The sequence below is a fragment of the Leucopleurus acutus genome, assembly GCF_964270905.1.
Source record: "Leucopleurus acutus genome assembly, chromosome: 13".
Lineage (NCBI taxonomy): Eukaryota > Metazoa > Chordata > Mammalia > Artiodactyla > Delphinidae > Leucopleurus > Leucopleurus acutus.
In genome coordinates this window covers 89,490,317-89,513,743 of record NC_139155.1, presented here as the reverse complement: position 1 = coordinate 89,513,743, position 23,427 = coordinate 89,490,317, and the positions used below count along the sequence as shown (strand labels likewise).

The following is a 23,427-nucleotide window of genomic DNA, read 5'->3' as shown; positions in this document are numbered from 1 at the left end:
CCGTCCCCCGAGGGGAGTCCAGATCCGGGCCAGTGTGTCTGGTAGACGCGGAGGGATCGCGGGTGTAAGTCGCTACCAGTGGGGCCAGAGGAGCCCGGAGGAAAGGGGGACGCTCGGGGGGTGGCAGAGGGGCCCCCTCCCAGCACCCAGTCCCCCCCACCAAGCAGGGGAGCGTGGAACGAGGCCCCAAGTAACACACGCACACTCACACACACATGCGCAAAATCACACACAGGTGCACACACGTGCATAGAGGTGCACACACAGATACAAATGCAAGCACACAGACACACGTACACACTCACACACACAAAACCACACAGACCCGCCCACCCAGACACACACGCACACACACACACACATACGCGCAAGACCACACATAGACCCGCGTGCACACACACATTCACACATAATTGCTTCTCCGGTCACGGTGGTAGCATAGTGACATTTTCCTGCTGACTTGTCACTTACCCTCTCCTGAGCCGTCACTTCCCGTGGTGCTGGGGGTCTTGGTAAGCACCTCGCCTGCTGGGTGGGTAACAGTCCATAAAAGGGATGGCTCGAAATTCATTCGACCGTCTACACTGATGGACTCTAAGTTGATTTCCCTGTGGCCGCTATAACTCACGCTGCAGTGCACAGCTTTGTGCGAATAGCTTTTGGATTAGTCTCCTAGGATAAATGCCAGCTGTGGAATCAGGGGATAAAATAATAACAGCAAACGGTTCCCAGGCTCCAGACACTCCTCTATGCAGTTTTCATCTGCACAGCAGCCTGTGGAGGAGGCACCGTCCTGCCTCTCACGTTATGGGCAGGGCAGCCGAGCACAGAGAAGCTGAGCGACTTGCCCAAGGTCACACAGCCGGTGCGCACCGAGCCGGGTCGTCGTTGCATCACTGCACAGGTATCGTTGGCTGTCTATTCATAGCTTTGGACTTTTCCAAGACAGTTGAGCCAACCCACCCCAGTTTCTCCACAAACTCGCCACCAGTGCATGTGACCCCTGCACCCAGTTCGGCAGCGAGTCTGCAAGATTCTGCACACGCCTTCCCTGTGCTTGTGCTGATTGCCTGGCCACGCCCTGCCTGCGAGCACGTGTTCTTCCTCAAGACGCCGGGAGCAGATGACTCTCTTGTCCCTTGTCACTCTCCTGAAGGCTGAAGGACCCGTTTGTGACCTTAATTCTATGCACTCCCATTTATACAGAACTCCAGAATTCCATGGACTCGAGGATGTGGATTGTCTATGCGTGGGTGTCTGGGTGTGTCTCTGTGTGTGCATGTGTTGTATGTGTATCTGTGTGTGTGTTCACTGCAGGTGTGGGTCTGTGTTTATGTGTGCGGGGGTGCACATGTGTGTTTCTCTGGGTGTTACCTGTGTGCATCTGGGTGTGTACGTGTAGGTCTGTGTGTATGGGTATCTATCTGTGGGTACGTTTGTGGGACCATGTACGTGTATTACATGTGTCTGTATATCTGTACATCTGTTTGTTGGGTGTGTGTCTGGCCTTGTAGGGGGTGTGTTGCGTGTGTGTCTACATGTGTCCGTGTACCTGTCTGTTGCATGTGTGTACTTTTGCACGCACGTGTGTGTGTTGTGTGCATCCATGCATCTGTGTGTGTCTGCATGTCTGTTGCCTTTACAAGGCAGGAGCCCGGGTGAGGACCCTTTGCAGAGATGCCGCTTGCTATATCCCGGCATGTGCACATCAGCCCCGATGTAAGGATGCCCCCAGGACGACACGTCTCCCCCTGCCCGGCCGAACCTGAGAACCCCTCGGCCCTGGCTGTTTTCTGTAAACACAGCAAGAATTTCTCATGCAAATAAATTCCGTGCCAGCTGATTCTGCTTCCATCGCCTTCTGAGTTTAAGTTTATTTTGGAACTCTGAGCAGTAATAAAAAAATTCTTACTAGCTACATCAGACTTGGGAGGGATTTGGTAGTTAAGTTCACCAGAGATCGCCTGAGATTTTTGTGTCGTTAAGAAAATGAGAGAAATATCTCTCTTGGTTGGTGAACCATAACTTAACCAGTCAAACGCTTGCTATTACACATCACAGATGACATTAAAATTTCGTTGCTGTTAGATTTGTGGCTCAAATGTCATGACTGAACAAATTGGATCTTTTTACAAATAAAAGGATAATCGCCTTTTAATGCCTCTGTTATTCTTGGACAACTCATGGGCATTTGCTTCTGATGTCCTAGTCACATTGAAAAGAAATGCTTCTTTTAAATTGTGATTGAGAACAATTTATCATGGCGTTATCATGAGTGACTTCATACCTGTGGGAGCAGCGGGACAGCGGGGGGAACGGAGCAGGAAACAGCCTTAGCCTTCAGCCTTGCCAGGACCACAGGGGCCTTCGGGGACAGTGGGGAGCCTTTTTGTTTTTGTTTTTTAATTTATTTGTTCTATTTTATTTTTGGCTGCGTTGGATCTTCTTTGCGGTGCACGGGCTTCTCACTGCGGTGGCTTCTCTTGTTGCAGAGCACAGGCTGTAGGCACGCGGACTTCAGTAGTTGTGGCTCGCGGGCTCTAGAGAGCAGGCTCGGTAGTTGTGGCGCACGGGCTTAGTTGCTCCGCAGCATGTGGGATCTTCCCAGAGCAGGGCTCAAACCCGTGTCCCCTGCATTGGCAGGCAGATTCTTAACCACTGTGCCACCAGGGAAGCCCCAGTGGGGAGCCTTTACTAGTCCTCTCAGAGCTTGGAAGAAACTAAGCCCTCAGCCTACAAGGGAGGTGTCTTTGTTTTGAGGGAAACACGTCCTTCAAAAGCTTGGAAGGTCCTGCTTTCTTACAAAACAGAGACTGTGTCTACTTCTTGCTAGCAAGCTATTTTTCCGTTCTCTTTCCTTTCTCTTTTTTATCCCCTCCGACTAATAGGCACTCAGTATATCCTGCATTCATGATGTGAATGTATCATGAATGAATGAATGAGTCAGCAAATGTGCAGTTCTATTCACAGTGACACCGTCCACTTTTCTCTGCCACTCTGTCTCACCCTGTCCTGCTGCTCCATGAGACCAGTGGAGATCTCAACACTGATAGATTGTTAATGCATTTTAGAAAAAACTATAACCAGCACATTGACACATGATTTTACAGATACAATTGCTTGGGACAAGGCAAGATTTACTGACATTTTAAAAATATGTAGCTGTAAATAGAATTATTACAGGAATAATAGTACAGTTGGCAGTCTTGTGCAGACAGCTGCACAGGTTGTGTACTGTACAACTTCAAGGTATGTCATTCAGAGAGAGTCTGATATTGAAGAGCTTCCATAGAGTTGAGCAGTGCACAGCCTGTGCAACCGCCCATTACAGCCCTGACTACTGATACACAGATAAAATAACGAAGGAGGTAGGCAAGTGACTGATGATCAGGGCAACTAAACAACTCATCGGGTAAACAGATTTTTAAAAATTTCCACTAAGTTGCCTGAATTGAATACTGGTTTTTGTCATCTCTGAGGGATGCAAAGGCAAGTCCTAGGCAGCCCTGCCCGTGTCCCAAGCCCTGGGCACAGTGACCAAGCGGAGGCGAGGAGTGCAGGGATGAGGTGTGGGGACTTGGAAAGAGGATGGTGAGCCCACCCAGGCTGTGGAGATCCGGGGCCACACACCAGCAACCAGCTCATGCACTGCCTGCTTCCCTCCAGAACCCCGGCCATGATCGGCTGCTCCTTCGTGGTGGACCGGGAGTACTTCGGGGACATCGGCCTGCTGGACCCGGGCATGGAGGTGTACGGTGGGGAGAACATCGAGCTGGGCATGAGGGTAAGTGTCACTGCCTGGCCACCGAGGCCTCATGAGGGGACCGTCTGCCGAGCAGACCTGTTGGCCTGGCTGGTCCGTGAGCTGCGTGTTACCAGTAAGGGGGACGCAAGGCCCCAAAACTTAGGTCAGTGTAAGAAACCTCGATGGCAACGCGACTGGGAAACATTATGAATACAAGCCACGCGTTCTGTTGCATTACACTAAAGTGGGGGCCGGTGGGGGGGTGGAAACTGTAAAGGCTGGTCCTCGGCTTGGGGAGTTTGCTCGATGGCAACGAGGAGACCCACCCTGTTTCGTGGGCTTGTCTTGGTGGATGTGTGTAAAGCAGGGCGCAGATGGGGGTTGTGAGCATCTGAATTCCCCACGGCTGCTCCTGGGGGGGGGCAGCTTGTAGAGAAGGCTCCAGAGAGGACGTTTTCTTCTAGGAATTTTATGATTCCAGGCCTTATGCTCAAAGCTTTAGTCCATTTTGAGTTAATTTTTCTGTATGGTGTAAGATAGTGGTCCAGTTTTACTCTTTTGCATGGAGCTGTCCGGTTTTCCCAGCACCATTTTTTGAGGAGACTATCTTTTCCTCGTTGTATATTCTTGGCTCCTTTGTTATAAATTAATTGACAATGTGTGCATGGGTTTGTTTCTGGATTCTGTATTCTGTTCCATTGATCTATGGAATGTTTTTATGCCAATGCCATATGTTTTGATTCTTGTAGCTTTGCAATGTAGTTTGAAATCAGGGAGTGTGATGCCTCCAGCTTTGTTCTTCTTTCTCAAGATTGCTCTGGGGTCTTTGTGGTTCCACACAAATTATAGGATTGGCTGTTCTACTTTTGAGGAAAAATGTCATTGGCATTTTGATAGGGATGTACTCAATCTGTAGATTGCTTTGGGTAGTACAGTCATTTAACAACATTTTTCCGATCCATGAGCATGGATACTTTTCCATTTATTTGTGTCTTCTTCAACTTCTTTCATCAATGTCTTGTAGTTTTCAGCGTGCAGGCCTTTCACCTCCTTGGTTCAGTGTATTCTTAGGATAAAATCAGGTTTGGTTCGGAGCCCAGTCAAAGGCTAGTATCCTGGGCTCTGTTCACGGCTCAGCGGGACGGTCACAGCATGATTAACGTGACGTGACACAGCCCATCCAGAGAGGGATGGGCAGGGCTTTCAAGGGCTGTGGACCTGGGGTGCCAAAGGACCCTGCTTCCAGGAGAGTTCGGGTTTGAGCCCTCAGCACCAGGTCGTGGGTTACGACCAGGTCACCAGGTCACCAATTCCTTGCCCTTCACGCACAAATGCTCCTTCTGAGGTGCTGTGACCCCGCTCCACACAGAATGCTCAGAGGCCCAGGATGGGGAAGCAGCTTAGCCATTGGTACCAGGGGCCGGAACGCAGATCCCCACTAGCTCAAGCATAACTAACCAGCTGGTTAGCTGTCTACCCAGTGGCGACACCAGAGCCCCCAAATCAAAGAGTTTTTGACACTGGATCTGTTAGCCTTGACAGAGTACCGTCACCCGGGAGGCCTAAAGCCACGGCCCCCTCCTCTTACTGCACTGAGGCTGGAGTCTGAAGTCTCCGGGGCTGCGCCCCCGGGGGCTCCCAGGGAGGGTCCTTCCTGCCTCTCCCAGCTCCCGGTATTTGCTGTGAACCCTGGTGCTTGTAGATGCGACCCTCCAATCACATGGCCGTCTTCTCCCTGTGTCTTTACGTCCCCTCCCTCTGTGTGTGCTCCCCGTTAGAAGGACACCAGTCACACTGGATTAGGACCCACCTGAATGACCTTGTTTTAACCTGATTACCCCTTTATGTTTTGAAAAAAAAACCACTGTTTTAAGTTTCCTCTCTCTTTTTTTTTAGACCTTTTTTTTTTTTTTCTTTGCGGTACGCGGGCCTCTCACTGCTGTGGCCTCTCCCGTTGCGGAGCACAGGCTCCGGACGCGCAGGCTCAGCGGCCATGGCTCATGGGCCCAGCCGCTCCGCGGCATGTGGGATCTTCCCGGACCGGGGCACGAACCCGCGTCCCCTGCATCGGCAGGCGGACTCGCAACCACTGCGCCACCAGGGAAGCCCCTGATTATTCTTAATTATCAGCATTGCCAGCACCAAGAGCGTCCCATCCGGGGGCAGAGTAACTTAGGCAGCTGTTGGTGCCCCAGCTGGTGATGTCCTCTCTCCAGGGGAAGCTGACTGAGCTTGGTCATGGGTCCAAACTGTGAAGCAGGGCAGCTCCAACGGCCTGGAAATGACGGCCCACGGGGCTCTGGCTGTGTGGGAGCGAGGCTGCCAGCAGCTGGGAAGCCAGAGCTGGAGGTCAGGGATGTGACCCCCACACTGTCACCTCTGACCTCACTGCCGTGGCCTCCGGCCAAGGCTCAGGGTCTGGGGACGGCCAGTGGACAGAGCAAGTCCTGCAGCAGCAGGTGGGCCACGAGCTCCCAGCCGCCAGCAGCCAAGCCTCAGGTTCAGAGCTGTTTCTGGATGTAAAACAGAGGAAGCCAGCGTGTGCAGGACTGTCCCATTATATGGGACAAGAATCTCAGTCAGCCGGGATGCTGAGTCCTGATGACACCGACCAGGGTTCTTGGCCTTCCCCAGTCGATAGAAATTGGCCTGAGGCCAGCCAGGAAATTCAGCCAAGGCGTGCCTGGGGCCCCTGCTGCAGCTGGTGGGGGGTGTGCGGAGACCAAACAACAGCTTCCCTTGCTTGCCCGCTCCCTGAGGGGGGCTGGTCCCTTACACGGGGTGAGGGTAGGGGTGTGTCCAGGGGTCGGGCTGGAGGCGTGGCTCAGGTGGTCTGCCCAGCGCCCAGGTGGTGCTGAGTGCAGGGGGCCTGCTAGGTGCCCTGCTTTGGCTCCCAGCTCTTCAGAAGGGGCAGCTGGGTTTTATTTGGTCTTTTTGTATCTTTTGTCCAGAATTTGCAGCAGCTGCACATGCGTGCATTTATTTTTAGTCCCGTATAGTTTCTTTGTATTTATTGCTGGAGGAGACGTGTGTCCAGGTACAAGCACTGCAGCAAAGGGGCCCAGGTTCCAGGTCCCAGCCTGTCTCACTGAGGCCCCAGGATGCTGTGACAGCCGCTCCACCACTCAGAGCGCTGAGCAGAGCACGTTCACAGGCAGAGCAGGAGGGGCCAGGAGACCTACCAGAAGGGTGAGGCGGGTCTCTGGGCCTGGTTCTCAGACTCCAGCTGCACCAGAATCCCTTAGAGGCTCCTTAAAATAGATCACTGGGCCCCAACCCAGAGATGTGGATTCAGTATGGCAGGGTGGAGCCCGGGAATCTTTTTTTAAAAATTCATCTATTTGTTTATTTTTGGCTGCGATGGGTGTTCGTTGCTGCGTGCGGGCTTTCTCTAGTTGCAGCCAGTGGAGGCCCCTCTTCGTTGCGGTGCGCGGGCCTCTCATTGCGGTGGCTTCTCTTGTTGCAGAGCACGGGCTGTAGGTGCACGGGCTTCAGTAGTTGTGGCACGCCGGCTCAGTAGTTGTGGCTCACGGGCTCTAGGGCACAGGCTCAGTGGTTGTGGCACATGGACTTAGTTGCTCTGCGTCATGTGGGATCTTCCCGGGCCAGGGCTCGAACCTGTGTCCCCTGCCCTGGCAGGCGGGTTCTTAACCACTGCGCCACCAGGGAAGCCCAGCCAGGAATCTTAATTTCCAACAAATTCCCAAGGGCCACTGACTCTATTGGTCCAGGGAACCCACTCTGAGAACCAGCCTCCGCCCAGCCGCCACTCTGCGGACCGTAAACCGGCCAGGCTTGCTCTGCACAGGGCCTGGAGCACTAGTGAGCGCTCTGTAAACACCCACGGATGGACGGAAGGGCAGCGGCCAGGGGCCAGGCCTCGGGGTCCACCGTGGCCGAGCTCTGCTGATGTGGGGCTGAACTCTGATTGGTTTGGGGTCCTTGTGGATTTTGTGGGTTTTTTCTGGGGTTTCATTTAGGTTTTTGTTTGTCTGTAGGGACTTAGGTCACAGAAAAGATTATTTAAGGCTGGTTTTTAAAAACTTATATACAGTTTATTGAAGTTACACCTTTCCAAACCTGTTTGCTTTAAGCTTTTCAGTTAAACCTAGAGACCATATTATTGTGGTTATAGATAAAGTAAGAACACTCAGCTTCCCCTCTTCTTTGATTAATGCTTGATTAACTCAGTTTAACAGATTAAATGCTATTAAACAACCATCAGTTCCATTTCTGCCTTTAGTTAATTCAATTCCCTTGAACTTTTAAAATGACACTTACAAATGTGGCATATTTTCTTTTCTCTTTAAGCACATTGAATGCCTGATATCATTGCAGAAATTCCCCTAAGCGCTTAAAAAACTCTAGAGTGTCTAGTATATTAAACTTATACCAAATCTCAACTTCTCTGAAGCATTTTGGTATTGTTTGCAAATGTTTAAAATTCTCTGACAAGGTCCAATTTTAAATCACAAATTGAGAATCAATCCTCAGTTATACATGTTAAAATGGAATCAGAGGATTAGCCGGCAGAGTCTTCAGTACGCTGACTTTTCTCAGCTGTTTTCGTCATTAAAGACAAATCCTTTCTGATGATTCCTGAACCTGGCAGAAAGTACCCGCTCTCCGTGTCTGACTGATTCCTGCACCTCTACACTGGATTCTAATCCTTCCCAGTGTTAGAGGATGTCAGCTCGGGAACCACAGTCAGAGTCCCAAGGAAGCTGCAGAGCCCCTGGGGGCTGCCCCTGACCCCTGGCCTGGGTGTGGGTAGCAGGGGGCTCAGTGGACATGCGCCTGGGTGGAGGGACCGCCCTGGGGGGTATGAACCACCACTGGAGACGCAAGGCGCGCACACAGGGAGGGGCAGGGGAGAAGCGCCCCGACAGACCTCTTGCGCCCTGCCTCCTTCCAAACCAAACCCAGCTGGGAGCCTGAGGGCAGGAAGGGACCTGCCTGGAAGGGCGACCGGGCCTTGCCAACCCAGCCAGGTGGGCCCGGCCAGGGGTTGTGGGCCGTGAGGGCAGGAGGAGGAATTTGAGGGCGGGGACCCCCAGGGGCTCGCAGTGGCTCAAGTCGGAGGCAGTGCAGGGTCAGGCAGAAGCCAGCATGGGGGAACCGAGCAGGGAAGGAGAAACAGTGGGTGTGGTCGAGGTGAGAAGACACCAGGTGTCGGGGGGCCGGACGAGGGTGACAGCCTCATCCCACATGCCGGCGGGGAGAGAGAAGTGAGGCTGGACGCCACCACCAGCATCCAGGAAGCAGGCTGTGTAGGGGGTAAGGTTAGGGTCGGGGTCCATCTGAGACCCCAATCTGTCCGAAAGAGAACTTGGTATGGGGGGTGGGGGAGGCACTGCCCTGGGTGTCACCACGTAGGCGCCTGGGAGAGGGCGATGGAGAGACGGGCCTGTCTCCATCCCTGGTGGCACCTGGGTGGGAATATCCTCCTGGAGGATTTTGCAGCATGGGGAACGGGGAAGGAGGTGAGCCTCCACGAAGGAGCGTCTCCTGAAGGAGAGGCAGGAGCCTGTTGCCGTGGTAACTAACTGGGGGCACGAGACACCTCACTGGGAAGAGAGGGCACCCTGCACAGTGGTCGGGGAGACAGAGGGGACGGGGCGGGGGGTGACCCGAATGTAACACGAGCAGTGCCCACGCCCACCACGTACAGTGCACGGCCCGCAGTGAGGGGGCGTCCAGAAGTGGGGTAGGTGCCCAGTGCACATGGGGGACAGCCGAGGCCACATGGGGGTCATGGGGTGCTGACTGGCACAGGCGGAGGGCAGAGCTGGCAAAGCCCCCGGTCCCAGCTGGTGAGGCAGGGAGGGGTCCAGGTGTGGAAGCTCCCTTGCACCCAGCTGTAGCTGGGAGACCTGAGCTCTGTGAACGCACGGTGACTGCGGGTTTGGCCATTAGACAGCGACGAAGGGCCAGGTTGATGCTCCCCTGGGTGAGTTCTAGCCGGTGGTCACAGTGACGAGGGATTGGAAGGAAGACAGAAACCCTCCGAGGTGTTGAAGAAGGGGCGTCCAGCAAAAGGAGGCCCGGCAGCAGGCTCCGTCTGGCCCTGGTGCTTTGACCACAGGTGGGTCCCCAACACCCCTGGTCTGGGTCTCCACTTTGTAAAGGGGGCTCTGGGCTCTGAGCTGGGCGGGGTCCCCCTAGCTGTCGGGGAGGGGTCTGGGGTTGGCGTTGCCTGTGGGACATCAGGGGACGTTTGCGGACTGGGATGATGCAGGTGTAGGTGTAGATATGGATTAGGTGTGGACATGGGTGTGGATGGAGCTACAGAGGCGTAGATATAGATATTGCTGTAGATCTGGGTATAGATATGGATAGACAGGCATGTAGAATCCATACAGATTATAGAGATAGATATGCATGTACAGAATCACACATACTTACGTACATTAAGGGTACAGAGGTGTGTATATATGTATATATATTTTTAAACTTTTATTTTTTTCAGTTATATATATACATTCTTTTTTCTACTCTTTTCCATTATGGTTTATCCCAGGATATTGAATATAGTTCCCTGTGCTATACAGTAGGACATGTTGTTTATCCATTCTATATATAATAGGTTACAGCTACTAGACCCAAACTCCCACTCCATCCCTCCCCCACCCCTTTCCCCCTTGGCGACCACAAGTCCATTCTCTTTCATAGATAGGTTCATTTGTGTCGTGTTTTAGACTCCACATGTAATTGGTCTCATATGGTATTTGTCTTTGTCTGACTTACTTCACGTAGTATGATAATCTCTAGTTGCATCCATGTTACTGCAAGTGGCATTATTTCATTCTCTTTATGGCTGAGTAATATCCCATTGTATATATATATACACCACATCTTCTTTATCCGTTCCTCTGTCAATGGACATTTAGGTTGTTTCCGTGTCTTGGCCATTGTGAACAGTGCTGCTGTGAACATGGGGGTGCGTGGACCTTTCTGCATTAGAGTTTGGTCTGGAAATATGCCCAGGAGTGGGATTGCTGGGTCATAGGGCAACTCTATTTTTATAAACTTTTATTGTTGACCGGATTTAAGGTAGCTTGCCAGGAAACAGAAAAATCCCAGCAAGATAAAGTAAATTATAAATAGCAAGAAAGAAGAAAGAAAAAATCAGACAGAGACATGGAAGGGAGGTGGGACCTCCACGGGCGAGCCCGGAGGCCGGGATCAGAACCCCAGGACCTCCCCTCCGGCGTCGGGTGAAGGCAGGCCCACATCCAGGGGCAGCAGGCTGTTCTCGCAGAGGCCTGGGGGTGGGGAAGGCCGGCGGGACGCCTCAGCGATGCCTGCCCTGTGCTTTGCAGGCTGCCCTCTGCTGTTAACAGCCAGTGGCAGGAAACCCATGGGCCCGAGGGCAGCAGCTCCACTGTCTGTCCCACGGGCTGGGGGCTCCGGCTCAGTCCTTGAGTTCAGGGCAGGGTCTCCTTACAAGCCCAGCAGCCCGTGGGCCACAGCAGAGCGCAGAGGAGCGAGGCAGCAGGCCCGGGCCGTGGGGGGGTCAGAGTGGGCAGGTGTGCCCCGCCCCCGTTTAGAGCAGGGACGCGAGTCATTTCAAGCCACCTTTCCTAAATGTCCTTCTCAGCGGAACAGTCGTTTAACGTCATACAGCGATGTGGCCCCGTGGCCGTCCCTGACCCAGGGCACTGGAGCAGTTCCACACACCACCGCTGGGGGGCGGGGTGGGCCACGCCGTCCTCCATGTTCCCGGCCTCGGGGCTGTGCCCGCAGCGTCCCCTGCAGGCTGCACGTCCAGGTCCTGGAGAGGCTCTGGCGGGGCCGGGCTGGGCATCCCTCCCCCATGCCTGGGGCTCCAGCTCCTGCCCTGACAGTCCCTAGGTGCTTCCGGCAGCTTCCAGGGAGAGGCCTGGGCGCTGTGCACCCCGTGCCCCTCACAGCCCGGCTGTTGCCTGTCGCTGGCTGCCTGAGCCCCGCCCTCCCCACCGCCCGCCCTACCGGTGACCAGTCCTGTGTTGCATCCCCTGTTTGAAACGACCGGATTAGTTTCTGTTCTGATCGGGGGTGCCTCGCAGCCCTGGGCAGTGTCCTCCCAGAAAAGCCACCTGTCCCTGGAGGAGGGGGGCCTGGGTAGAAGGCCTCCATCTCACAGGACACGAAGAGGGACAGGGAGTGAATGGAACGCAGGCCCAAAGCCCAGGAAGGAGGCTGGACGGCGAATCCCCGCTGAGGGTGGATGCGATGGTAGATGGGATTGTTTCTTGAATTTCTCTTTCTGATCTTTCGTCGTTAGTGTATAGGAATGCAACAGATTTCTGTGTATTAATTTTGCAACCTGCAACTTTACCAAATTCATTGATGAGCTCTGGTAGCATCTTTAGGAATTTCTACATATAGTATCATGTCACCTACAAACAGTGACAGTGTAACTTCTTCTTTTCCAAGCTGGATTCCTTTTTCTTTCTTTTTCTTCTCTGATTGCTGTGGTTAGGACTTCCAAAACTCTGTTGAATAAAAGTGGCGAGAGTGGACATCCTTGTCTTGTTCCTGATCTTAGAGGAAATGCTTTTTGCTTTTCACTGTTGAGTATGATGTTGGCTGTGGGTTTGTCGTATATGGACTTTGTTATGTTGAGGTAGGTTCACTCTATGCCCACTTTCTGGAGAGTTTTTATCATTAATGGGTGTTGAATTTTGTCAAAAGCTTTCTCTGCATCTATTGAGATGATCATATGGTTTTTCTCCTTCAGTTTGTTAACATGGTGTATCGCGTTGATTGATTTGCGAATATTGAAGAATCCTTGCATCCCTGGGATAAACCCCACTTGATCATGGTGTATGATCCTCTTAATGTGCTGTTGGATTCGAATTGCTAGTATTTTGTTGAGGATGTTTGCATCTATGTTCATCAGTGACATTGGCCTGTAGTTTTCTCTTTTGTGGTATCTTTGTCTGGTTTTGGTATCAGGGTGATATCAGGTGGCCTCGTAGAATGAGTTTGGGAGTTTTCCTTCCTCTGCAATTTTTTGCAAGAACTTCAGAAGAATAGCTGTTAGCTCTTTAAGTGTTTAATAGAATTTGCCTGTGAAGCCATCTGGTCCTGGACTTTTGTTTGTTGGTACTTTTTGTTTTTGTTTTATAAGTTATATTGACTCTTTTTAAAATTTTTTATTTATTTAATTCATTTGTTTTTGGCTGCGTTCGGTCTTCGTTGCTGCGCACAGGCTTTCTCTAGTTGCGGTGAGTGGGGGCTACTCTTCGTTGCGGTGCCTGGGCTTCTCATTGCTCTCTTGTTGCAGAGCACGGGCTCTAGGTGCACGGGCTTCAGTAGCTGCAGCATGCGGGCTCAGTAGTTGTGGTTCGTGGGATCTAGAGCGCAGGCTCAGTAGTTGTGGCGCACGGGCTTAGTTGCTCCGTGGCATGTGGGATCTTCCCAGACCAGGGATAGAACCGGTGTCCCCTGCATTGGAAGGCAGATTCCTAACTACTGCACCACCAGGGAAGTCCCAAAAGTGTGGTTTTGAGACAGGCTGGGACCTGGGACCCTTTACTGGAGTGCTTGCAGCTGGACAACAGAATACGAAGAAAGTATGAGGGACTAAAAATAACTGCACGCATGCTCAGTTGGGGCAAATTTTGAACAATAAGGTACAAAAAGGCCACAAACCAACTGCCATTTGTCAGGTGCAGGGAGCAAAACCGGGTCCTGCCCACGATCCCTGCACACGGCATCACTGAGTGGGTGGGCAGACCGCCTAAGGCACCCCTCCGGCCTGAGCCCTGGACCCACCCCTGCCCACTCCCCATTTAAGGGACCAGCCCACCTTCCCCGGGAGCCGGCAAGGCACCTCTTACTAGTTCTCGCTCCCTGCTGCTTCAGCACAGCCCTGATAAAGCCTCGCCTGGATTCCTCACCCGGCCTCTTATCAACGTCTACTGATTAAAAAACCCGGGTCGGCGTCAATCCCACCTGGAATTCAGCGCATCTCTGGCCTGCACCCTTCTGCCTTCTCATCCGCTCTACGTAAAAGCGAAGAGAGGGCTATCGCAACCTCATTAGGGCTTCCCCACCCTGAGAATTAATCCCAGACTCCCTCCCACGGTGTGCAGGACCCTCTCGCCATCCTGCTGACCATGTGTCCTGGTGCCCACCCTCTCGCCCACCCGCACCATCCCCTGGCCTTCGGCCTCCCTCGTCCAAACCGAGCTCCATCCCCCTCAGCCCAGGAGCCCCGCCCAGCCTGGCTGCTCCTGACCCTTGGTCTTGGCCCTGCCCAGCCACAGCCCACCAAAGCCTGGCTGTGCCTCCTCGCACGACGCGGCTCTACCCACCACTGTCTCACTGCTTTGCCTACTTTTTACTGCCTGTCTCCCTGCTCTGTCACCAGCTGGGATGCGAGTGAGTCCTTGTGCCCAGGGCTGGGTCTCCTTCACTGCTGCATGCGACTGCCTGTCGACGTTTAGGTTTACTTACAGGATAAACAGCTGGATCATTTGGGAAAGAGGGGCCTCTGTGCTGTGCTAAGTTCTGGGTCAGTGGGGGGGCATCAAAGGGAGGCAAGCCGTCCATTTGCTGAAGTGTCTTGTTGATGAAGACGAGCGTCCGGGTGCCGACCACCGTCCCAGGTGCTGGGATTCGGCAGGGTACGCACGTCCCCTCATCCCCAGGGTAGCCGTGTCTGGGATGGGGGAGGTTGTCATTTTAAAAGGGGTAATCAGGGAAGGGAATACAGAGATGTGACATCTGAGCAGACGTGAAGGAGAGGAAGCGAGCTGTGTGGAAGTGTTCCCGGTGAGGGGACAGCAAGTGCAAAGGCCCTGGGGCAGGAGCCCATGAGCGGCCCTGGCCCGCATGCTCCTCCCCCGCCTTCCTGGAAACCCTGCTCCTGCCCAGATGGCCCTTGAAGCCACTGCTGAATCCGATCCGTCATTAACACAGATGGCCACGCAGCCCTTCTGATAGATTCAGTCCAATTAGAGGAGTAATTCTGTGGTCTCGGGGCTAATTTACATTTCTGTGATTGTCGAAATGCCAACTGCTCGTCCAGTAATGAGGAAAGTCCTCGAGCCAATTAGGGGGAAATGAATCCGTCGCGTCCGTTAGGTTTAATAAAGGTCAAGACAGAATCAGGAGGCATGCGCCTGGTTAGGCAAAGCTCTGCCACACAGAAATTGGAAATCGTTCGCTTCTCTATTTTAAAATGTTCCGACTCGCTGCCTTCCCAGGGTGTTACAGGCAAACCTCTCAGCACGGAGGGCAATTACTGGGCCTTCAACTCCCGACCCTCTGAGGGGCTGTCTTAGCGCTAGACATCTGGGGGCCGGGTGGTAAGTTTTCCCTGTTCCCCAGGAGTGGATCGTCACAGGCTCCTGTCCTGCCAGAGCAGGGAAGTGGCCTCGTTACTCGTGGAGGAATCCACGCTGCTCCACGGGCCACACCAGAGGGGCTGTGGGTGTCCCCCAGGCTGGTCCTGGACCTTTCTTGGTGGCAGTGGGAGTAGACTGTGAAGTCCCATCTGGTTCTGCTTCAGGAAGGGCTTGTTCTAGTCACAAGTGGGTCTGTCTGCCTGATAAGGTAAGGACGCGCGTCCTCTCCCCAGTAGCCCACAGGGGGACCCCTCGCCTGCCCAGCCAGCCTCCACTCCCCCAAACAGATGACCCAGGCCTCCAGACAGCGGAAGCAGATGCAACGCGGGGGAGGGAAAGTCTCATCCACTTGAGTGTTCTGTGGAAAAGCCCCTGTGGCTACATGGGGTCTTCAGATGTCCCCTTGAGACTTGCCTTTGGAGGTGGCCCTGCCCGTCAGCCACCTGGGCCACCTCCTTTCTGAGCCTCAGTTCCCACTTCTGTCCCCAAGGGGCGTATAGGACACAACTCCTGGGGCCGGCTGGGGATTAAATGAAACGTGGCCAGCATGTGACGGCACTCATTGTTTGTGCAGGGATTTCTGGAATACTATTTTTCTTCCCTTTATAAGAGTGACTTTTATTAGAAAAACACAAGGTCAGCTAACAGGAAAAAAATTAAGTCACCCAGGATTCTGTCTCTGTCGTCGCCAGGGTGGACGTCCTCTCAGAGGTGCTTTGCGTGTGTCTAAAATTCTCTCCACGTGCACATAATGTGTGCCACATTTTCACTTATGTTTTATATATGTGTACATTTCTGGAAAGCCATGACCCCGACAGTTACTCGACGGTGGGTCTCTGTCTATAATGGGGCAGCCCCTCCACACGGCACAGCCCTGAAGTCGTGTTCTCACGTCTGGATCTTCCTTCATGTCTCAGCATTTCCTCAGGATGAGCTTCTAGAAATGGAATTGCTAGATCAGCGGAAACACATCATTTTATGGCTTTTGATACAGTTTGCCAAATCCCCCGCGCTGCCCCCCACAAAAGTCTGTGTGTGGTGTGTGTCTGTGTATGTGGTGTGTGTGCTTGGTGTGTGCTGTGTGTTATGTGTGTCTGTGTGTCTACATGTCTGTGTGTGGTGTGTGTGTGTCTGATTACGTGGTGTGTGTCTGTGTATGTGGTGTGTGTGTGTGTCTGTGTGTGTGGTGTGTGTGTGTGGTGTGTGTGTGGTGTGTGTGTGTGGTGTGTGTGTGTGGTGTGTGGTGTGTATGTGGTGTGTGTGTGTGGTGTGTGTGTGTGGTGTGTGTGTATGTCTGTGTATGTGGTGTGTGTGTGTGGTGTGTGTGTGTGTGGTGTGTGTGTATGTCTGTGTATGTGGTGTGTGTGTGTGCTGTGTGTGTGCTGTGTGTGTATGTCTGTGTATGTGGGGGGTGTGTGTGGTGTGTGTGTGTGGTGTGTGTGTGTGTCTGTGTATGTGTGTGTGGTGTGTGTGTGTGGTGTGTGTGTATTGTGTGTGTGTTGTGTGTGTGTCTGATTACATGGTGTGTGTCTGTGTATGTGGTGTGTGTGTGTGTGTGGTGTGTGTGTGTGGTGTGTGTGTGTGGTGTGTGTGTGTGGTGTGTGTGTGTGGTGTGTGTGTGTTTTCTCAAATGGTACATGAGGAGGCAGTTTCCCAGGCATATAACACATGTGATCTGATTAAATATAATCTTCCTTTTTTCATACATGACAGACACACAGGGAACGTCTTGTTGTTTAACTTGCTTTTCTTCAATTACTAATGAGGTTAATTTTTTTTTTTTTCTGTGTTATGCGGGCCTCTCACTGCCGTGGCCTCTCCCGCTGTGGAGCACAGGCTCCGGACGCGCAGGCTCAGCGGCCATGGCTCACGGGCCCAGCCGCTCCGCGGCATGTGGGATCTTCCCGGACCGGGGCATGAACCCGCGTCCCCTGCATCGGCAGGCGGACTCTCAACCACTGTGCCACCAGGGAAGCCGGAGGTTAATATTTTTGTACATTTGTTGACCATATATTTCTCTTTCTTTGCTAATTTTTTTCTCATGACGTCCCTCATTTTCTAGTAGATTTTAAGAGCACTTCATACATTAGGGATATTAACTCTTTACTGTGTGACACGAGTGCTTTCCTTGTTCTTAATTTTATGATGTTGACTTTTTATAGAGAGAATTTTTTAATGTAAGTACCTACTTTTTTACTAAATGGCTTGTGTATTTGCTGTCCTTCTTAGAAAGGCCTATTTGAAAGACTATTTGACCACATTTCCTTCTGACACTTTTATAGTTCCTTTTTTACGTTAAAATCTTTAATCCACTTGGAATATGTTATTTATATAAGTAAGGTTGTGATATTTCTTTATACCGTTTTAAATGATGGACTATCTCTTTTCACACCATCCACTAAGCATTCCATCCTTTCCCACTGATGAGAAAGGCGACCTTTATCGTATTCTAAGTGCTTCTAGATACGCTTGTGTCTATTTTGAACTTTTTACTTCTAGCCATTATCTCCTGCTTTATAAAATATGCTAATGTCTAGCAATTGAATGTTTCCTCATTGTCATTTTAGAATCTTCCTGGCTGCTCTCTTGCTTTTCCTCTTTTGTATGAACTTAGAAACATTTTATCAGACTCTGTCCACCTGTACATCAGTTGAGTTTACAGAGTGTCACACAGGAATGGATGGGAAGATAGTCCTGGGCCCTGAATCCCTCGTGTTCTATGACCCTTTGCCTTGTATTCTTCTCGGGTGCTGGCGTACGTCATCAACCTGAGGCTTCTGTTTTATGGATCCAGAAAGTGCTCGGGTTCTTAGTATGTGGCCTCACCTGATCTGGAAATCCTGTTGGATGCCTGGTGAGGCCGTACCGTCGACCCTCCAGGTCTCTTCAGAGCTCATCCACTTTACCACATCTTCCTCATCCTGCCATGTGTTCTGGGTAATGTCCTCAGCTCCATGTTCCAGTGAACAAATTCTACCTTCAGCCAGGTCTAGATGACTAGTTACGCCACCTACTTAGCGTTGCCTTTCAACTTTAATGAATACATCTTACATTTATGAGCTCTTCCGGTGGTATTTTTCATATCTGCTTGTTCTTCTTTATAACTGCCTGCTGTGATTCATACCTCCTGTTCTGTACTGAGGAGTGCTTTTCCCTCATTCCTCATCTCTTTGAAAAATGTTAATAGTCTGCTCAAGACCTTCGTAGTCACTTTCTCTCTCTCTCTTTCCTTGGGTTTAAATCCACCCATCTCTGGAGTTGTTGGTGACTCTCCTGGAATCCGGTTTCCTTGTGTGCTGTATCTTCACAGCACGCTCACTCATTCCTGGGAGGAAGTTTCAGGTTATCTTGTCCCCAGATCCATGGCTCAGAATTGAGTGGCTTAGGTTTTCCTTTTTTTTCTTTTTATTGAACCATAGTTGATTAGCGATAGTTTTCACCCTGAGATCTCCAGTTTCATTTCTCATGCAGAGAACCGGATTGATTCCAGGTGCTGTGTACATGTCTGCTTCCTCTCCTGGTAGATTATTTCTGGCTGAACCCCAGGGATCAGTCAGAGCTGGTTTCGCCTTCTACTCGTAATCAGGGAGCCTAGTCTCAGCTCCAGGCTTCACACGAGGATCCTGGCTACACATTCAGCCCCGCCCCTCATAAGGGTTACATGCATTTGCCTTAGAGCTTCCGCCTCACTTACGTCAGCGCATTTCTGCTCCCTCTGAGCTAAGCGGAATTTCATCTTGCTTTCTAGTATATATTTTTAACTTTTAAAATCATTTTGTCTATCATTTCTATATGTTTGGGGCAGATAGGGGAGATTTTCACATCCATGATATTAGCTAGATGTCTTCTTTGTCATTTCATCCAGCTACAGTGGGCTTGGTTCCATGGGAATCATGACCTAAAAAGTATAGCCTCACTTCTGTTTGAGGACAGAAAACTCAATAAGATGTGGTCCCACCCTGTGTTCAAGGGACACAGCTTCTGAAGTAGACGATTATGCCAAGTGCTCAAAGTACTAATGAGAAGGTGGGGGGAGGGACGAGAAGCCTCAGCATTTAGCACAGCTGTTCTCAAATTGCAGCAAACATCAGACCCCCCCCCCCCACAAAGTCCTTATTAAAACATTCCCAGAGTTTCTGGTTCAGCAGGAATGCAGCCGGAGTGCAGCCTGAGAATCTGCATTTCTAAGGAGTGTTGGGGGGGTGCTGATGCTTCTGGTCCAAGGACCGCACTTTTTTTTTTTTTTTTTGGCTGCCTTCCCCAACCAGGGATTGAACCTGGACCCCTGGCAGTGAGAGCACCAAGTCCTAACCACTGGACCGCCAGGGAATTCCCCAAGGACCACACTTTGCGCACCACTTGTTTAGAAGGAAGGAAACTGGTTTTTTCTTTTCTTTTTTTCTGAGACGTTCAAAGCATTCAGTGAAACAAGTGGGAGGAATCTGGAATGAAAGCTCAGCTTGAAAGTTTCTGGCATAAGAACAGAACACTGAAACAGCAGTTTTCATAGCATATGTGTGTGTATATATATATAACCTCAGATAGTCCGGGAAGAGATGTGTTCTTGTCAAAAATTTATGAATCGAGCCCAACTGAGCCCTGGGAGATGGGACTTGCTTTTCCAAAGCTAAATCCAGTCAAATTCTGCCCCTGGAGATGAATCATTCCCGCAGAGCGATGAGTCTGTGTGACGAGAGGGAGGCATCAGCCTTGGCTGCCCTGTAGGAATTATTTCCTGAAATTGGACCTGGGCTGGGGGGGGGTGGCTATTGAGCAGATTGTAAATCTTTTTTAAAAATTAGGTTCCGATGTGAAATCTCTAAACATGAGGCACATCGCTTTCTTCAGGGTGAATATAAAGCCCTGTTTTTTTGTTAAAGGTGGAAACTCTGTACGGCCAAAAGGAAGATGATGGTTGGTACCTCTTGGGTATGTGCCAGGTGTGAGGCAGGATGCCTGGCTTCCTGTCAGCCTCAGCCTGGACCACTGGTGCATCCGACCTTTTTCCTTGAGGCCTGGGCTAGGAACACTGAGCTTGCTTCGCCTCTCAATTTGATTTCCTGGTCTTAATACAGCTTTGCACATTGCCTAGAGTCACGTTGATTGTATGCACTAATGCGGATGAATGGGTGGGTGGATGGATGGAAGGATGGATGGATGGGTGGACGGATGGATAGATGAGTGGATGGATAGATTGGTGGTTGGTGGATAGGCGGTGGATGGATGGATGGGCGGATGGATGGATAGATGAGTGGATGGATATATTGGTGGTTGGTGAATAGGTGGTGGATGGATGGATGGACGAGTAGATGGGTGGATGAATGGGTTTATCAATGAGTGAATGGGTGGTGGATGGACAATTTGATCGGTTTTAGATCCATGGATTATTACAAAGGTAAAGAAGAGAGAGGCCAACCTGAGTAGATGTTGGCCATAGCTTGACAGGCAAAGTCCCATCCTCAGTATTTTCAAGGTGAAAACCAGCTTCTATAATGTTCAGTGGATCCCAACACCCAGAAGGAAACGTGTGTGTTCATCACATGTAAACCTAGGAGTTAAGAACTAAATTATCCCCAAGTTGTCCTCACCGTTTACAAACGCAGGCTAGCCCAAGGACGACAAGCCCAGAGACTCAAGAAGATGTTCCTCATAATACACAACCTGGACAAAGCCAGCTTTAAACTCAGAACAGCGCTCAGCAAAGACGTCAGCTTCTGCCCCTGTGGCTCTCTCGGGCCCTGCCAATGAGCCCCCTGCTCACCGGTCCAAAGAGAAAACACACTCCCCACAGACTGTGGAGCCCCTTCCCAGAGAGGTGATGAGGGCACACGGATCTCAGGAGGAAGATGCCCAGTGAATGCCAGGGACACATCGACGGGAAGCCAGGATTGGGTGCTGCAGGCCTGGGGACCCACCGACATCTGCCATGAGCCTCCTGCCATAGAAAATCCCTTTCAGGGCTGCAGGGTGGCGCAGCGAGGAGATGCCAGGCTGGGCTCCCACACCCCGCCTCCAGCTTCCCCACTCTGCCTGTTACACTGCTTGTTCGGAACCAAGGAATTGACTCACGCGGATGAGCCCACATGGGAGAAGCCTCGGAAACGCCAGTCCCTCCCCAGCTCTGGCACGGACGCCCCTTAGAAGGGATGAATGGAGGTGGGCCCTTCTGGACCTCTCATTTGCTTCTCCAGCCTTCGCTCAGCACGTGCTCCTTCTCTTCCACGGGGTCTCCCACGCAGGCGGATTGCCCCCCTCCATTTTGATTCTCTCCCCTCCCCCCTCCCCTCCCCTCCCCTCCCCTCTCCTCCCCTCCCCTCCCCTCCCCTCTCCTCCCCTCCCCTCCTCTCCCCTCCCCCTCCTCTCCCCTCCCCTCCCCTCCCCTCCCCCTGCAGCAAAGCTCCCCTGTGTGACCGCAAGCCTTCCTTTCCTGGAGGCCAGCACCAGCCCGCCCCATTAGGTGTGGCCTCCCACCCCGCCCCCCACTCCCAGATGGGGCAATGCAGGGAGGGGGCGGCAGCTCCACCCTCAGGCCTGAGCAGGGACATTCTCCCACGCTGTCCTCGGCGCCCGCGCCCACGCTCCTCCATCCAACAGGCGCTGGGAGAGCACGTATCCGCCACGAAGTGCTGGGTCCCCAGGGGCCGTGTGGAGCCACCCGGGCTGTGCCCCGCTGCCTGCAGTGCGCTGAGACGGAAGCCAGGCGTGAACTCCTGTGCGCATGCAGTGAGATCCGGTTGCTGATTAGAGCCATCAGCCTATCCTGATACCGCGAAGGGTCGTTCTCTCCATCCTCAGGTCTAGGGCTCAGAGACGAAACGGCCAGCTGGGGCCCTCGGGGTGGATGTGGGACGTGCCGGCCTGGGCTGGGCCCTCAGGGAACCCAGCGGCGTGAGCTCCCCGGACGGCGGGAGAGGACGTCTGCTTGGGTGAGCCTGTCCACGTGGCAGCCGAGGCAGCTACCAAGAAACAGCCGTCACCAGGAACCGAGGGCCGCGCTCAGAGAACCCTTCCAGCCTGGACGCACAGCAGAGTCCGCGGAACAGCCGTGACTCCGACGCCACCAGGCATCTCTGCGCACACGGGGAGGGCTGATACAGCTGCAGCTCAGGATGCGTGCCAGGGATGGTTTGTGTTACTGAAAGCCTCCCTGTGTCACCTGCAAATCATGTGAGAAAGACTTGAGGGTCCCGAGCAGGTCGCCTGTGAAACTGACGACTTCTGTTATGCCAAAGTGGCCCGGGCGGGGCCCACGGTGCCTGACTGGGGTGTGCACCCCCGAGAGCCAGAGTCTGGGCATCATTCCTTCCCAAGTGGCCTTAAACAGGCTGGACCAGAGAGCAGTCACGAGGACGCTGGCAAGGCCACCAACAGCAGCAGAAGTTTCTCCCAGGCCTGCACATGGGAACCAGCAGCTTCTCAGATCTCCCAGCAGCACACTCTGAGTTTGCCCAGCAGCTAGAATCTTCCTCCAGGGCAGCTGGAGAATAATAACGGGGACGGGCCTCTGTGGAGTGGCCAGGCACACCCTGCTCTGTGAGATGAAAGCTGAGAGGGAATTGGGGTCGAAGGCCCTGCTGTCACCTGCTGTCCCAGCCCCCAGGTAGCCGCCAGCCCTGGCCAGCTGTTTTATTGTTATTCAGGTATAGAGCGGCCAGCGGATCAGGAGACCACGTCCACTGACAGGAGGGGGTTACTCCCAGCTCCCAGGAGGACGGGCCGTGGGGAGGTCAGGAGGCAGAAGGTGGGGTGCACCGGGGTCAGAGCCTTTACTGGGCTTCCCAGGGAAGGATGCCTCAGGGGAGCCCAGCAGTGGCTGGCTGAGCCATTCCCTGGGCTCTGGGGCGCGGGGCTGGCCCTGCCCTGGGGGTGAGAGCCCACGGGGGGGGGTCGAGGTGAGGATCGGGCTGGCTGGGTTACACGTGACGGGGGCGCTCAGGTGAGTGGCTTACAGCCTCCTGGAATCTGGAACCTGGGAGAGGCCATCCCTCCGGGTCAGCGAGGCCCCAGACGTCAAAGTATCGGAATAAAGAAATTTAAGACAGTTAAGGGAATTCCCTGGCAGTCCAGTGGTTAGGACTCCCAGCTTTCACTGCCGAGGGCCCAGGTTTGATCCCTGGTCAGGGAACTAAGATCCCACCGGCATCTTGGAGCCACCAAAAAAAAAAAAAAAAAAAAAAAGACACAGTTACTACACAGGCCAGCCCTCCTCTCCCCTCTGCGTGGCTCCCCTATGGCCCGTCTCGAGTCTGTGCAAGCCCAGGCCAGCTGTCTCGTAATGAGCCAGCATTATAGGTCACGGACGTTTGCGTTTGGGCACATGAATCAATGCCCTTTGGGGTGATC

General features: G+C 52.6%; 1 protein-coding gene across 1 annotated transcript in view; it reads left to right on the top strand.

The window, feature by feature from the left end:
* The window catches only part of GALNT9 (polypeptide N-acetylgalactosaminyltransferase 9), a gene marked incomplete at both ends in the record, with an annotated part of 90,939 nt that overhangs the window by 51,297 nt on the left and 16,215 nt on the right, over positions 1 to 23,427 (top strand). Inside the window, one exon of the mRNA XM_082852519.1 lies at positions 3,667 to 3,784. Coding sequence (XP_082708645.1) covers positions 3,667 to 3,784 — 118 coding nt within the window. The remainder of the gene's footprint in view (positions 1 to 3,666; positions 3,785 to 23,427) is intronic.